Source organism: Planococcus citri, chromosome 1 (assembly GCF_950023065.1).
Source record: "Planococcus citri chromosome 1, ihPlaCitr1.1, whole genome shotgun sequence".
In the NCBI taxonomy this organism is placed as follows: Eukaryota; Metazoa; Arthropoda; class Insecta; order Hemiptera; family Pseudococcidae; genus Planococcus; species Planococcus citri.
The window spans coordinates 36,936,538-36,953,128 of NC_088677.1; the positions used below are offsets into that span (position 1 = coordinate 36,936,538).

The 16,591-nt window shown below is 33.7% G+C and overlaps 2 protein-coding genes across 3 annotated transcripts; both read left to right on the plus strand.

Annotated features, from left to right (window-relative positions):
* The first annotated feature begins 948 nt into the window (after positions 1–948).
* LOC135831740 (uncharacterized) lies at positions 949–10,675 on the plus strand. Its single transcript, XM_065344439.1, has 5 exons — positions 949–1,454; positions 8,324–8,470; positions 9,457–9,586; positions 9,859–9,948; positions 10,094–10,675. The coding sequence occupies exons 1-5, from the start codon at positions 1,125–1,127 to the stop codon at positions 10,261–10,263; spliced, it is 867 nt and encodes a 288-aa protein (XP_065200511.1). The 5' UTR covers positions 949–1,124; the 3' UTR covers positions 10,264–10,675.
* Positions 10,676–11,305: 630 nt separating this feature from the next.
* iav (transient receptor potential cation channel subfamily V iav) lies at positions 11,306–16,588 on the plus strand. Of its 2 annotated transcripts, none has more exons than XM_065344440.1 (17): positions 11,306–11,587; positions 11,648–11,870; positions 11,934–12,029; positions 12,099–12,316; positions 12,388–12,613; positions 13,563–13,678; positions 13,800–14,033; positions 14,102–14,253; positions 14,340–14,556; positions 14,635–14,796; positions 14,867–15,055; positions 15,131–15,243; positions 15,314–15,498; positions 15,593–15,717; positions 15,789–15,909; positions 15,977–16,271; positions 16,361–16,588. In XM_065344440.1, the coding sequence occupies exons 1-17, from the start codon at positions 11,306–11,308 to the stop codon at positions 16,521–16,523; spliced, it is 3,117 nt and encodes a 1,038-aa protein (XP_065200512.1). In that variant the 3' UTR covers positions 16,524–16,588. The 2 variants fall into 2 exon arrangements, with proteins under 2 accessions (XP_065200512.1, XP_065200513.1); XM_065344441.1 differs by having other exon boundaries at positions 15,314–15,450.
* Positions 16,589–16,591: the final 3 nt, after the last annotated feature.

A 16,591-nucleotide genomic window follows, 5' to 3' on the forward strand; every position in this document is an offset into this window, starting at 1 on the left:
CAAATATACCCAGGTACCTAATTGAAAATTCTACAAGGGTTTAAATTTTTTCAACTGGTCCAAAATTGAATGATAGAAAAAAAATTATTAAATAATTAATAAAGTAGGTAAACAAAAGCCTTTTAATAAATATAAGAAAATTTATTTCTATGATTTTTCGTTAAAATTGCAGAGAAATCACAGCTGCACTGAGGTAGGTATGGTATCGTTTTTTATCACTACTGTTAGACCTACTACACTTACTAACCACAGAAATTGCATTAAAATATTTTATGAAATGATGTCCAGATTATGAAATTGAATTGATTTGTGAGTTTTTAATATCTACGATACGAAACGATAAATTTTAAGTATTTTTGACACTAAGCGACGTGTTTTCATCTTCATGAAATCATCTTCCGTCATCAACTCACCCATGGTGATTTTATGGAGATCGAAACGCACCTCATCAAAAATTAAGTTTATCGTTTCATGTCGTAAAAGTGATTGATGAATCAATTGACCTAAGTAAATGAGTTTTATATTCCCAATTACGTATTACGTTTGAAATTATATTTTCAAGTTGAATAGAAGTAATTTAAAAATACTAGGTATACGTTTAGATTTTCTCCACAGGTGAAATATCGAACTAAGAATCATGCAATATGTGGACGAGTTTTTAATTCAAAAACATAACTTTAACTCTAACTGAAAAAAAATCTCTCGAAACATTTCCTGTTCCTTGAGATATATTTCCGTATGGTGAAGAATGTGGCGCCAAAACATGCCAATAACTTCGAACGATTTTTATTTCCACGCGTTTTTAAAAAAAAAAGAATGCCTACCGTGAAAAACCTTGCCAAGGAATAAATACACAATGTTTTCAAAAGTGACGTCACAACTGCATAACTAACCTACTGACATTGGAATGCCGCATAATACACTCACTCGTAGCTATACTTAGTATAACCGGAGCATAGGGATGGAGAAAGTTCACTCGAAAGTTACCCTACACAGCTTGAAAAGCATTTCTAATGCGCGTTAAATTCGTAAAATAAAATTTGATCAATGGTAACACTGGTGCATTTTGGGTGAAAATTTTGCGTAACGGTTTTCAAAAGCGAATCCGGTGCGGCAGTATCAAGATGAACATTGGTAGCGTTGGAACTCCAGCGTCAGGCGCAGTATCTGGTCGATTTTCGCATGCAGCCTCCTCTCACGTCGCTGCCAGTCAACGTTTGCTTCAACTTAACCATGGTTACGATGTCTCAGCGTCGCCGGGGACGCCGTTAGGAATCAGAGATAAGAATCGTCTAATTCCGAGTAGGAAAAGAGAGGAAAAGGCTGCCGTACAGAATCTCCAGAGACGTATAGAGTTGGGTAAAATTTTACATTCCAGCGTCAACGAAGATTTCATGCGCGTAGTATACGGCCGGAAAATGACGCTGGAAAACGTGCCACCGTTTTTGAAGAAAGTAAGTCGCCTCAATTTACAAGTTTATTTTATAATTTCGCTTTATAATTTTATGGTATCGGCAAGTTCACGTGTTTCTGAATAATTACGTGCAATTTGCACGCGTTCGGGTTATCGTCACGATACACACAACTTACGCGGTTTCACATTTCGTTCATTTTGTACGCAATTTTGCTGTGTAGTGTATACCGCCTGAAGTATACACTTACTTCATTCTGTGCTACGTGGCTTATCATTCAGCATTCCACCAGTTTTGCGGCTTTTTCGTAATGGTAAATTCGTACTTTTTACTCATTTATTTATTTATTTATTTACGATTTATTTTATTACATTGCATGGCGGAACGTATCGGTATTTCTTTTTAATGATCAAATTGTAGTAATTGGGCTTATTTTAAAATATTTTATATTGGGCACTTGTGATGTGGCAATGTATGTTTGGGTTTCTCAAAAAATAATACTTGAAAATAATATTTTTTTGTGATAGGTAGGTATCCTCAGCTGTGAAAAGAGGAATATGCCATCCTAGATAGTAGATTTGGACATATTTCTTCTATCATTATTTCATATTTATAAAATTCTTTCACGAAGTTGAATGGGTTAGGTGTGATAGAACGGAGAGTAGACAAACAAATAATTCAAGACGCGCGAGGAAAGCATGCGATCTACCCTGAGATCATTTGTCAACTGTTTGGGTGGAGTGAACTGTAACTGTAGGCATATGCAACTTGGATTCGGTTTAATTTCTAACATTTTTTTTCACCAGTTAGCGATGGTGAATCAAAAAAATAAGAACCAGGTGGAAATGATCGGATCTGAGGTTCGAACAGATCTAATCCTATCAAAACTCAAATTTTATTACTTATTAAATTTAAGGAATTTCAGGATCTGATCAGGTCAGGTCTGATCTGGTCTTACAAAAAAGTTTGATGAGATAAGTATTGGGGCGGGTCGAAAAAAAACGTAGGTCTCGGAATTTTCTGAAATTCACATTTATGTGGTTCCTTTTGAGTTGAAACCACACCAAAAAAATTTTTAGCCCCCCGCGGCACCATGGGGCTGAGCCACGTGGCCTCAAAGTGGAGCCATTTTAGCTAAAAATTCACGTTTTTCAGGTTTAAAGCTCCAAACCGGATTTTTAAAATTTACAGGTAGCACTCAATTTGTAGAGTTTGAGATGCTGAATCTCCCTGTGGAGTTCGTTTTTTTCTCGGTGGTCGCTTACGTCGGCACCAAGTCCTTGAAAGTACAAAAATTGCTGATTTTAAGGTGTCAAGAAAACGTTTCCGCGAATTTATGCCCAAATGGTGTTTTGTAGGGGGACATATCGAAGTAGTAAGTTGTATATGTAGTCGAGGGGTTAAATTTAGAATCATCAATTTGCCCTCAGATCGCTGATTGGGTACATGATTCAACTTTTTAGGATTTCATCAAGTTGAAAATTTCATCAGATTGCTTCTACCTACTTTTTTCATGTTTTCAAAAAAAATTCATATCATTCTTTAAAAATTCAATTTTGAATGACATACTTAAGTAGTTATGTATCTGGGAAGTACACAAAACCTTTTTTGAAAAATGTGAAAACATTCAAAAATATGAAAAAATGATAAGACAATCAAAAAACTACAAAAATTTGAGAAAATGTCTCATTCGCGTAAAATTTTGCACAGACTGCTTGGTTTATTGAAAAGTACCAACCAAGAATTAATCAGAAATTCTCAAAATTGAATGATGATTTGTCAAAACTGCAGAAAGTGTCATAAAAATTGTCAAAATTGAGCAAAAAAAAACAGTTTTTATTTTCAAAATTCAAAGTACAAATTAACCTGAAAAAGTTGAAAAAAAAACAAACAAAACTCAAAGACCACAAAAATCCTTTTTCGATTCCACTTTAGGCATCGCGTTGATGCATCTCAATTTATTTTCGATTTTTGTCGTTTTTTGATAGTCTATCATTTTTTCATATTTTTGAATTAAGTATTTTCACATTTTTCAAAAAAGCTTTTGTGTACTTCCAAGATACATACGTCATTCAAAATTGAATTTTTAAAAAATGATATGAAAATTTTTTTTGAAAACATGAAAAAAGTAGGCAGGAGCAATCTGATGAAATTTTCAACTTGATGAAATCCTAAAATGTTGTATGTATAAAAGTTGAATCATGTACCCTATCAGCGATCTGAGTGCATATTGATGATTCTAAATTTAACCCCTCGACTACATATACAACTTTACTACATCGATATGTCCCCCTACAAAACACCATTTGGACATAAATTCGCGAAAACGTTTTCTTGACACCTTAAAATCAGCAATTTTTGTACTTTCAAGGACTTGGTGCCGACGTAAGCGACCACCGAGAAAAAAACGAACTCCAGAGGGAGATTCAGCATCTCAAACTCTACAAATTGAGTGCTACCCGTAAATTTTAAAAATCGATTTTGGAGCTTTAAACCTGAAAAACGTGAATTTTTAGCTAAAATGGCCCCACTTTGAGGCCACGTGGCTCAGCCCCATGGTGCCGCGGGGGGCTAAAAATTTTTTTGGGGTCTTTTCAACTCAAAAGGAACCACATAAATGTGAATTTCAGAAAATTCCGAGACCTACGTTTTTTTTCGACCCGCCCTAATAAGTATAGCCTATTCAGATCTGGTTAGACTCAATCATGTTTCCCCTATTGGGTCTGATCTGCTTTATATACTTAGATTTTATATGATCAAAACTTTGATCTGACCGGGATATCTGTTCAGGTCTGAACATAACTAATTGCCTCTATGGTCAATGGAATGTCCGGATTAGCTCACATCTAATGAGATCCAATCATCTTTCACTACAGATACCAAAAAATTTTGAATCAGAGTAGCTCTGAGCCAAAAAAGTTGATTCTTTTTCCTAAGTCAAATATCTTGTCAAGTACTTAGTTAGATGTTTATTTCTCATTCTAAAAAATTATGAAAAATTTTAAAAATCACAGTATAGGTACATAGGTATCACTCGACTTTTGAAAAAATTTAAATTCAAATTAACATTTTGTAAAAGTACGCCGTATTTTTAAAAATGAAAAGTAGGTACTCAAAACTTCAAAAATTTTCTGCCGAACGATAATCGATGATTGTTTTTTGCAGATAGAACTGCTCGTTTTTACCTGGGTAGGTATACCTACCTATATTTTTCTGTAAGAAGTTTTTGAAGAAATTCTTCATCCGAGTCCTGAAAAAATAAAACTGTATAAACTTTTCGAGTTTAAGAGTGAAAAAAACAATGTAGGATAAAAATGGAAAATGGTGTAACGTTACACACTATACATAAAAGTTGCCATTTCCTGTTTTTGATTGATAGTTTTGTACGTACTAAGCATTAATTTTCTTTTCACTCGAGTTTAGGTACGAAGTGAAAAAAAAAGTGCCAAATGCGCAGAAAATTTATGAATTTTCGTATTTTTATTGAAAAATAGGCCAGAACTTTTCTGAAGGTCATAATGCCTATGCTTTTCACAAGGCGACACTCAGTCTGTTGTAGTTCTCACCAGCAATGTTTTTTTCCTCGCCAAATTCCTCTCGATTGCAAATTGAATTGCTCCTTCAAATTTTAAGACAATATAACTTACAAGATCAGTTGGCATCAGGTATACGAGTATAATGGGGGTTATACTCAATTTTAAAAATCAAAATGAAAATTTTTTCTTTTTTTTTGTTGATAATTTTCAACTTTATGAAATTTGAATAAACTAAGGAATTGCAGTTTCCACCTTGAATTCAAATTTCAAATGCCCATAGTTAGCATCTTCCCCAATAGCATTTTTAATTAGGTAGTTTTTAAAATAAATTATTTTATAGGTAACGAATATGGATTTGCGTTATTATAATTACAATAGGCTACCTTCATTCTTTAAAATAAATTTACTGTCACCAACTTAGATAGGTAATTCAACATTATGTTACTTCAACCTATACTTACTCGAAAATGAGTCGAATAAGTAATTTTAAAATCATGCTATGCTGTATTCATTTTTATTCAAAAAAAAACAACAAAAAAACGCCTAACTAGGTACAGGTACCCGTAAAGTAATTTATACGAAACGTTGATCCGATCTAAATCCATCGCACGAAATTTCATTTGTGCGGTATAAACAGCCTTATTTTAGTTTTCTTTTGTAGCAGATTACTAGGAAATGCGTGTGGTGAATTTATGCGAATTTATGACCCTATTTCCAAATCTGGAAGAATTCTTACGCTAACCATTACACTTATGATTCATCCTTGTTGAAAAATGTTTTCGAACGAAAAAATCTCGTTCATTTTTACACCCATCCACTGACGTAGAAAAAAGTATGACATATTTCTGAATCCTTATGACGTGTTATTTGACACTGTCGTAAAAATCAGCAGGAGATAAAATTTCAAAATTAATGATTTTTCGCGCGAAATTAACCTTAAAATGAATTTTCGTTCACGTCGGTCTCTGACAAACTGAGCTTATACTCGTATATGTACCCATAACGCTAAAGATTAAAAGCATAATATCGTGTTAATTTTTCAATTTTAATTTTTTACGCCACGGGCCTTAATTGATTTCGTAATCACGTGCCCTTAAAAACGATACAAATTTTCATAATGAACACCTTCTATTATGATTTCGGTGTTTTGATAAATTACTGCCAACGGAATTGTCAACACGGAAAATTAACTTTTCTCTGACGTTTTTCATAAGGCTGATTTCCATTTTAATCGCATGTTTACCCTTTAAGCTTCTGTTAATGACCTTTCTTACTTAGTTTACTCTGAACATATTATATAAATACGTTAAAAGGATTTGAAAAATGCTAAAACATAAAAATACTCGATCGATAAAATTTGGATACCTACATTGAATATGGCACACCGGTGTACACAAAACCTAACCGTTCTATTATTACATTTTAGCACGGGGCTAATAATGTGCCCTTGCATGCTGCTTTTGAAATCTGTACGTACAGATTAGCATCCCCAATTTTGTACACTCGTTGTAAAGCACGGTCAAGGTTAATGATAGTGTTCGTCTTTATAGAAAATTCGTGGGCACCTTGTGTACACTATACGTCGCAGCGCCAACTTTGAATTAATATATATTTATTTTTGGCCAAATTCTTGTTTTCCAAACTGGAACATTGATCGGTATCAGAATAATTTATTACCTAGATTCTCAATGAGCTTTAAATTCAAATTCACTTTGCATGTTGAAAAGCGAAAAAAAAACACGATAAAAACAAAAGGTTAAAATGAAGGTGAAAATTCAACTACAAAGATGTAATACTTCAATGCTTTTGTTTAATAAATACACCTTTTGCTTCAAATTTAATTAGATAGGTAGCAAAGGAGTTGTTTATCTTGAATAACAGCGTTTAATTTAATGTTGATATCTATTACCTACCCGACGTAATTGCTTTTGAAGAAAAAGCAGACATTTTCAGCAGCACAAAATTTGTATAAATGAACGGTGTTATTATCGAAACAAAAAGTTGTACGGCTCGTGAGCTTTCATGTTTCATTGTTGAAATTATAATCAAGAGTGTGACTAACGGAAGTGTAAACAATAGCACGGTCTAAAGTTTCGCCTTTCGTTTTTGAAATTATGTAACAATTTTGCATGGAAATAAATTCGTATTAGAAAATTATTTCAACGCGATTTTCTTTGTTTTCAAGTAGCTTCTTATTTTAAAAGATGTAAATTCGAAGATTTTTATGAACGGAATTTCTTCGCATAGAACAATACCTACTGAATCAACTTAATCCAAAAGTAGGTACGTAATGGATACAATTTTTGATAGACTTTTATCCAAATGAATAAATCATCAGTAAAACTTTCTTAAAAACTACCTACCAAAGAAATCAATAATAAAATCCTAAAAAAGTACCTACCTAAGTACATATGTTACCGTTAATGTGTTTACTCCAGGTAATGTATGAAATAACTAGTTATTTCATACATTAACGAAAAAGTACTTGATGCAAGTAAATTGTTCACAGTTCATCTAGGTAATGTATGAAGAATCTAGTTATTCTATGAAGTAGCTAGGTGCGATCAGTTAAATCATGAAATGAACTGTTGAAAATTATTTTATTACAAAAATGCAGTTTTGAGCATAATTATTGATTGGTGACGAAAAGTTTTGAAAATTGAAAAAAAAAATTATCCGAAATGAAGAAATATCGGCCAATTTCAAAAAATCCTCTGATTAGAAAAGTCTCAAAAGTTATTCCACTTCCCTTTCTGTGATTTCAAACACTTTTCCATTTTTTTGCTTGCCTACAAAAATGATTGAATTGAGGTAGGTACTTCGAAATGGTCAAAAAAAACTGCTGATTTCAAAATGCTGTAAAACATATCAATTTTTTTTTTTTCAAAACTCTGTGGGTTTAGGTATATCAAAATAATGTATGGGCATTTTTGAGTATAAAAATCTTTGATTCCATTTTTTCAAAAATATTTTGGCTGCCCCAACTTGCCCTTTAGTGACTCCCAAAAAGAATATTTTGGTACCCTTCACAAATGTATCAAATTTCATGTTTCGCACCACCCCCTCCCCCTTTTAGGACTCATTTTGAGGTTATGGGTAAAATAAATGCCAAAATCGACTTCAGCGACCCAAAAAGCCCCCATATTCGAAATTTTACGGATTTTATTCATTGATTTCACACTTTAACGATACACACCTCGTGTATGTATGAAATAACTAGTTATTTCATACATTACCTGGAGTAAACACATTAACGGTAACACATACAATAATTAGTAAAAATCGAATTAAAGGTGTACCTACTATTTTTATAATTTTACATTACATAGGTAGGTTTAATGAATTAATTTGAAGACTTTTGCTTTACCTATTTAGATTACCAGCAATCGATCAATCAATTACGTACACGATGAGGATTGTCAAGAGGATATTCACGACAATGAATTCATTCAAGAAGCGTTACTTTGGCATAATATTTATAGACGACATCATAACTCACCACCTTTGAAAATCAGTGCTCAGGTAAAGCGTGATGAAATACCTACATAATATGTACTATGCTGTCAATCCCCCTCCCCGCCAAAAAATGTCTTCGTATTTTTTTCACTGCAGAGAACTCAAATGGTGTGTGGCCCCGGAGGTCTTCAGAATTTAATTTATTGATATCTAAAAATTATTATTATAGAGTTGAAAAATGTTTAAAATGTAATGGACATTTACCTACCTAATTTAAGAGTTTCCCATCTCACGAAGGGTTCACAGCTCCGATTTGAACGGGACTATGATGTTTGGAAATGGCATGATCTAAATCGTAAATCCCTCGTAATCAAAATTTCAGCTACTCAAATTGATTTTTTGTTTTTTGGCAAATTTTTGACAATTCAAGTGATCATTTTCAGCAATTTATGCTTTTTTAAAAAATGTACATACTGTGGTATTCAGTAAAATTGACGAAAATTTGTCCTGAAACTAAGAGCAACTTCCTCGAACTGAACTCCATCATCAATTCCATTCATTATGAAGCCTTCAGCACAATTTTCAATTTCTCCAGAATTTAAAAAATTTTTCAGCAGGCGTGGCGTGGCAATTGATTTGTGCGTTTTTTGTCTGAAAAAAAAATCAAAAATGTTGGATATCGATAAAACCAAACCTCCGAATCCGAATTTAGGAAATCGAAAATTGCGATGAAGCTTTTAAAATGACCGAAACTGGCAAAATTTGGTTCGAAGGAGTCAGTATTCGTTTCAAGCTCACATTTCATTCCTTTTGCTAATTGAATATTTTTTTTTTAAAAAAAAGCATACTCAAATCGCCAAAAATTTAGAAATAAATTTGGACAGTTGAAATTTTGGTTGTGGAGGTTTTACGTCCATGCTCTTTCCAGAAATCACAGTCTCGTTCAAATCGGAAGCGGATAGGTACCTCGAGAGCTTTCTTATCAGATTCTTATTTATACAAAAAGGTACTTTTCTAATTTTATTTTTGTTTTTTTTTCTTCAATTTTACAGTTATGTGGAAAAGCTCAGGCGTGGGCTAATCATCTGGCTCATACAAATACTTTTTTATATGAAAATGATAAATCAGTTGGACAAAATATCTATTGTAGATTAACTTCTGATGCTCAAATTGAAGTTCCAGGTAAGTAATTTATGATACATCTCATACAAATGATTTTTCACAATTATTGTACCTAAATGAGAAGAAAAGACCCTTTAAAAACTATACAATTAGGTATTCAATACAGAGTGATAGTAGCAAAAAAGAGAGGCGTATGAAGGGCACTTTTCATCCAAGCATCCAAGACTTACAATTTCTTATAGACTCATAATTTGCTAATAATTTCGTATCACCTCTCCCCCCCTCAAATATGGACCTGCATAATTTAAAACTGATTTTGAAATTTTTTACAGCTCAAGAAATTGTGTCATTTTGGTACAGTTGTTACAAAAACTACACATACAACAAAGAACCCGATACGTTGCATATCAATATAAACGCAGGTAATTATTTTCTCATTGCTTATTTATGTAACTTACATTTTGCTATCGAATATAAAAATATCGCCATGTTATTTATAATCAAGAATTTTTCGAACAAAGAAAATTAGTACCTACTTACCTAAACACCAGAAAAAAATGTTCATAGGTAATTTCACTCAATTGGTATGGAGAAGCACTCGGTACTTTGGTATAGGAAGAGCTCGTAGCAGGGCGGGAAAATTTCTAGTGGTAGCCAATTATCAACCAGTCGGCAATATTGGTGGATTATTCAAAGAAAACGTATTACCGCCAACGTTGAATAAAGAATTTATGTAGTATACGATACGCTTTTATGTGCCTGCCATTCTAGTGTAACTCTCGGTGATCAAATTACCGTCATTAATTTTGTAAATGTTATTTATGTGTTCATTTATGAAAATCTTGTTCTTGATAAGCTTCTAAGGTGTTGTTTGTATATAGCTGTCAAATTTTTGTCTTTCAATGTTTTAGCTCATTAATGCCTTCCATTTTTCAATCAGATAAAGGTGCTATGTATGTACTTCCTTCCTTTATTGTACTTCTTTTTTCGTTTTTATGTAATATTTTTTGGGTATCTTCACTCATTTTTTTTTTTAAATTTAGCGTATACCTATTTCGTGACATGCTGACTTAATGCTCAATTTGCCTACTTAACAGTGTGCTTTTCTTGTCTTTATTTTTTGTGATTAAATTTTTTATTATTTACCTATTTGACTGTTTATTTTTTTCAACATTGCGGATGGTGTGAAAAAATTCAAAACAATGTTGTTAAACTTTAAAACCCACAAAGAAAGAATTTATTTTAGATTTGTCAAGTTTTTGAAAATTCTGTCAGATGACAAATTCCAAAAACGCAAATATTCTGAAAAGTAAGCTCCTAGTAACTTTCGTAAACATCAACAAAAAACAAAAATTGCACATTTCTCGCAAATGTCGAGTTCATTTTCCATAATATACTTACCTTGTAACATTGAATATGCACATACATTATGTATTCCACGTTTATGGCTCCAAATATACATACGTAAGTCGTATGTACCTTCGTAGAATAATGAATATACGTATACGTACATACACTGCGAAGAATAAAGCATACTTAGCATGAGATAAACAAACTATATACGCTGAAATGTTATTGTAAGCAAAGTAGGTACTCATTTTTCCTCTTCAAATTAACTTTTATAAATTTTCTTCCAAAGAAGACGTAGGTACCTACTTAGATAATACGTGCCTGGGTTAGTATAGGAATTACACTGTTATTTTTGGTTGCTAAGAAACATTCATTATCTCGTGGAATTCACTAGTGGAAGAATTTCTCTGCAATAACAATTTCAGTAACATGGGTATAGCCTGGTGCTCATTTTCTAAAAATGATATCAACGCTGGATCCATTCTCGATCGAGTGATTTCTCAATCATCTAACGAAGATGAATGTTTGCTGTATCGTTTAGCTAATTATAAAAAAGGCGGCGAATTGATCGATGCTTATAATACAGGAGGTCAAGCAGAAGTAGAAAAATTAATTAGAGAACAATTTTCAGCATTTATGTACAACGATGGTAGAGGACAAACGATCAATCGTTCTGAATATCTTCGATGGAGATTTCGTAATCAAAATCAGGTATTATTACTTCTCATATTAAAAAAAAGTGTCAGAAAATATAAATTTTTCCTCTCGTAGGTAATTTTACCAATTGAAGCATGTCTCAGTCGTCACGATCCTCTAGGGAAATGGAGGGATCACGAAGCTTGTTGGCAAATGCAGTATAGGGGTTCCTTGGGGGAAACATTACTACACGTTTTGATAATTTGCGACACAAAAATCCACACGAAATTGGCACGATTATTACTCAAGTGTTATCCACGATTGTCCATAGATTGCGTGGAAGGAGAAGAATATTTAGGTACCTATGACGAATACCTATTATATTGTAATTGAATCAGAAAATTGAAAATAAGTATTTCAGGGGCTAGTGCACTACACCTCGCCATAGCTTACAATAATAACGAATTGGTGCAGGATTTAATCGAAGCAGGAGCTAATGTTAATCAGAGGGCTATAGGTAAATATTAAATTGAACAGTTTTACATTTTTTTCAACAGTGATAGGTAGTTTAAGAATTTTTCATCAGGTAGCTTCTTTTTACCAAGAGATCAACAAGGAAGACACCCTTCTCGCCATACCGATTACGAGGGTTTAGCTTATTTAGGAGAATTTCCTCTATCTTGGTCAGCATGCTGCGCTAATGAAACTGTTTATAATTTATTACTGGATAATGGAGCCAATCCAGATTTGCAGGATTCATTTGGCAACATGATCTTACACATGGTGGTTGTTGGAGATAAATTGGTATAAATGCGAAAAACTCGACTTGTATGAAATTGTATCCATTAATAAGTCTAATAGCTTTTGAAATCAAGGATATGTTTGGATATGCACTTCGTCATCCTAAAGTTCCTGCCAGCAATGGTATACAAAATCATGCCGGATTAACACCGCTCACTTTGGCATGTAAACTAGGACGAGCATCTGTATTTCGCGAGATGTTGGAATTAAGCTGCAGAGAATTTTGGAGATACAGTAATATCACTTGTTCGGCGTATCCATTAAATGCTCTTGATACATTGCTACCGGATGGAAGAACAAGTAAAAAATTTAATTTCTAATTTTGTAGATGACCAAATACCAATTGACCCGTTAAGTTTTCAAAAAAATCATCTAAATTGATTAACATCTCACATACATACGCGAAACTACTGAAAACAAATTCAAACTGTACAAAAGTGAATGAAGTTGTCAGTATCTAGATTTGAAGGAGCAAAGTGACTTGTTGACGTTGGTTTGTTTCGAAATTTTACTTGCAGCTCGGGTCCTATTCAAAACTAACAATAAACAGTGGTAGAGAGGAAGACATACCTACCTACCTTTGAAAAACAACTTATTGTCGAGAGTGGATCTTTCCAATACTACAGAAACTTCCCTCCGTTACTTTGTTTCAAAAAAATTAGTAAAAATTATTCGAGTAGAGAATCGGAATACTCAAAATACTTACCTGTGTAAGAGCCTACAAAAACAAAAATGGAGGAGTAGGAAAGGTTGGCAAAATTGATTTTTCAACGGTGAAATTTTCAACATGCATGTACTTTTGGATGAAGATGCATTGAGATCCATAGACGAAAGAGAGGGAGAGGGTGAAGAAAAAATTTCATTCATAATAAATTCGACTTCAAAAGTTGAAATATTGGCAGGCATTTAAAAAGTACACTTTTTTGAGCAACTTGTTACAAAGTTGATTGTTCAATTTTAATTTTTTAAAATGCACGAAACGACGATTAAAATATATGTGAGGGCGCATACGGAAAGGGACCTACCGACCAAAAAAAAAAAAAAAAAAAGTTCTCTGAAATTGTTGTAGGAACTCTGTAAAAGGGTTCCTACAACAATTTCAGAGAACTTTTTTTTTTTTTTGGTCGGTAGGTCCCTTTCCGTATGCGCCCTCACATATTATGTACTCTTAAGATGGAAATTATGAATCTTTTACTCCTACTCGAAAAGAGAAATGAAGGATGATTTCAACTCAAACTTCTATTCACAGATTGGAATTCCGCATTATTCATTATCCTTAATGGAACCAAAGAAGAACATTTAGATATGTTAGATGGTGGTATCATACAACGACTTTTGGAAGAAAAGTGGAAAACATTTGCTCGGGTAAACAACAAAATTCCGCACAGTTGTTGCCAAAAACACAAAAATGTCAAGATACTAACATATTACTCACGTAATCAATAAGTATTTTCGTTTTCTTATCGAGAATTTCATTTGATTTTAGAGACAATTTCTCAAAAGATTGGCGATATTATTCTTGCATTTGTTCATGTTGAGCATGGCCATTTACTTAAGACCCACCGAACCAGACGAACCCCTTTTAGGAGGAATGGAATGGCACGATATTACTAGGTATTGCTTCGAAGTAGGCACAGTTTGCGGAGTTTTATCTTACATCATTATACAACAGGGTGGCGAGATGTTGAATCAAGGATTCTGTAGTTTTATTAAACAATTGGTAGGTAAATACACAAACGAAATTTCGAGGTTTATTTCAAATCATCAGTAGGGTAATTTTATTTTCAGCCGAATGAACCGGCGAAAGCAATTTTCCTCATTTCAAATATCTTGATATTGGCATGTATCCCATTTCGTTTAACAGGCGATAAACAAACCGAAGAAGCTATCTTGGTATTTGCTGTTCCAGGATCATGGTTTTTATTAATGTTTTTCGCTGGGTAAATAGTCATTAAATTAATACCAACAGGCACAAGCACTTATCTAATTGTTTACGTTAAGGGCTCATTTTTTAAAATTTTTTTAGCGCTGTTCGATTAACTGGTCCATTTGTAACGATGGTTTATTCTATGATAACTGGCGATATGTTAACTTTCGGTATAATTTATTCGATTGTACTATTTGGATTTTCTCAAACATTTTATTTTTTATATAAGGGGTCTCCCGGAGTGGAAGACTCGTTGTATAGTTCATACCCCTCTACATGGATGGCTTTGTTTCAAATCACATTGGGCGATTATAACGTACGTTCGCTTCACTGAGACGACTAATAATAAGAATTCCATTCAAGACCTCAGTACCTTCATTATTATTTTTTCCAGTATTCAGAACTAGGATCTACCGTTTATCCAGCCTTGAGTAAAACAGTGTTCACTATATTCATGGTGCTTGTACCAATTCTCCTATTGAACATGTTGATCGCTATGATGGGTAACACATACGCTCACGTCATTGAGCAAAGTGAAAAAGAATGGATGAAACAGGTAAAACTTGAAAAATTTAAATCCTAAAAACATCAATTTTGAAAATGTGATATTCGTTGATTCTCGACAGTGGGCAAAAATTGTCGTTGCATTAGAAAGAGCAGTAAATCAAAAAGATGCCCAAAGATATTTACAAGAATACAGCATAAAATTGGGCCCAGGAGACGATCCAAGCACAGAACAACGAGGTGTTATGGTAATCAAGAGTAAAAGTAAAACCAGGGCAAAACAACGAAAAGGAGCTGTATCCAACTGGAAGGTCAGTAATCGAGGACTTTTTTAAAAATAAAAACGCCTTTAAAACCGAAATCTATGAAATTTTGTCATTTTTCAGAGAGTTGGTAAAGTGACAATCAACGCATTGAGAAAACGAGGAATGACGGGTGAACAATTGAGACGAATTATGTGGGGACGCGAATCGATTTCGACTCCAGTCAAAAATGCATTGTAAAATATTCACTCGAATTTTTTAATTTGAAGATTAGGAGCCAGAATTAAAAACAAATTTTACTGTTAGGAGCAAAGCAAATACATTAGATCAAGCAAACGAGGTCGGAAACTCAACATCAACATTTTCCGGTGCACTGACTGCGGCTCTCGATGTGATGGCGTTTTCTCACGATATTGATTTAACTGGCAAAAATAAACCTAGCGGTAGGAAAATAAGTAAAGATAGTTACGCTCTGTCTCAAAACATTTCAGGTGTTTACAATATTTTTTCGAGTCAATTTTTTCAAATTCGAGTCGTATTCTGTTTGAAATGATCAAGAAATGATGATGGAACTTGGAATTACAGGTTCATCCCCAGACATAAGCGATGATCCTTTTCGACAATTGGTACTCACAGCTGATGATCCAAGAGCAAAAGAGAAAGAATTATCGAATCTTGCTGCCGCTGCAGCCGCGTACGTCGAAATCTCGGTAAAATACATACAATCAACCCAATATATGTAAAACTACCAATTACTCTTCAAAATATCATTTCTTTTCAGCAAGAAACGGCTAAAGTGGAACCTGCGTCGGGCAATCAATCTCTTTCAACAAGCTTATCCATTAAACAAGAGCCTTGTTTAATTTTCCTCGAACAAAGTGACAGCGATAGTTTCGATAAAGGTGTAAATGATATCACCTACGAAAATAAAAATACGATAAATGATTGACACGTTTGCATTATTCGCAGATTACCATCTATTGGGACAGCAGTCTAGAGCAAGACGAGTTCGTTCGGCTCAAATTCGAAATGCGAGGAAAGAAAGCACAGCTTCTTCTACAAATACGAGAAAATTGTATCCGACGAATTTTCCTGATATGGAAACTAGTTCGAATACATCTTCTTTAGAGTATAATACGTATTACGCTAATCCTCCATCATACGCTTCATCAACATGCCAATTAAATACGTCGTCAGAACACGCAGCTCTATTTCAAAAAAATTCCCACCCGAAACAACGTCCTAAAACAGCTAAGGTTAATCGGTACGCACATTATGCTATCATGTGAACAAACTCTAATCTTGAAATACGCAAGATTAATTATTACGTCAAACTCTTCAACATTTATGCAGGGTAGGGCCATCACCGATTGTACCACATAGAATCGGATCCGCATTGCATTCAGAAAGTAGGCAAATCGAAATACTTCCAGATCCCTTAGAACCTTGGAGTATTCGAGGAATAACCAACATGAACACAATTTTAGCTTGGGATCACAGCGATCCAGATACCTAGTTTGGATACTACACTAAATATCAATGTAATTTTTATATCGTATGTACCGATGTCGACCATTTCCTAAA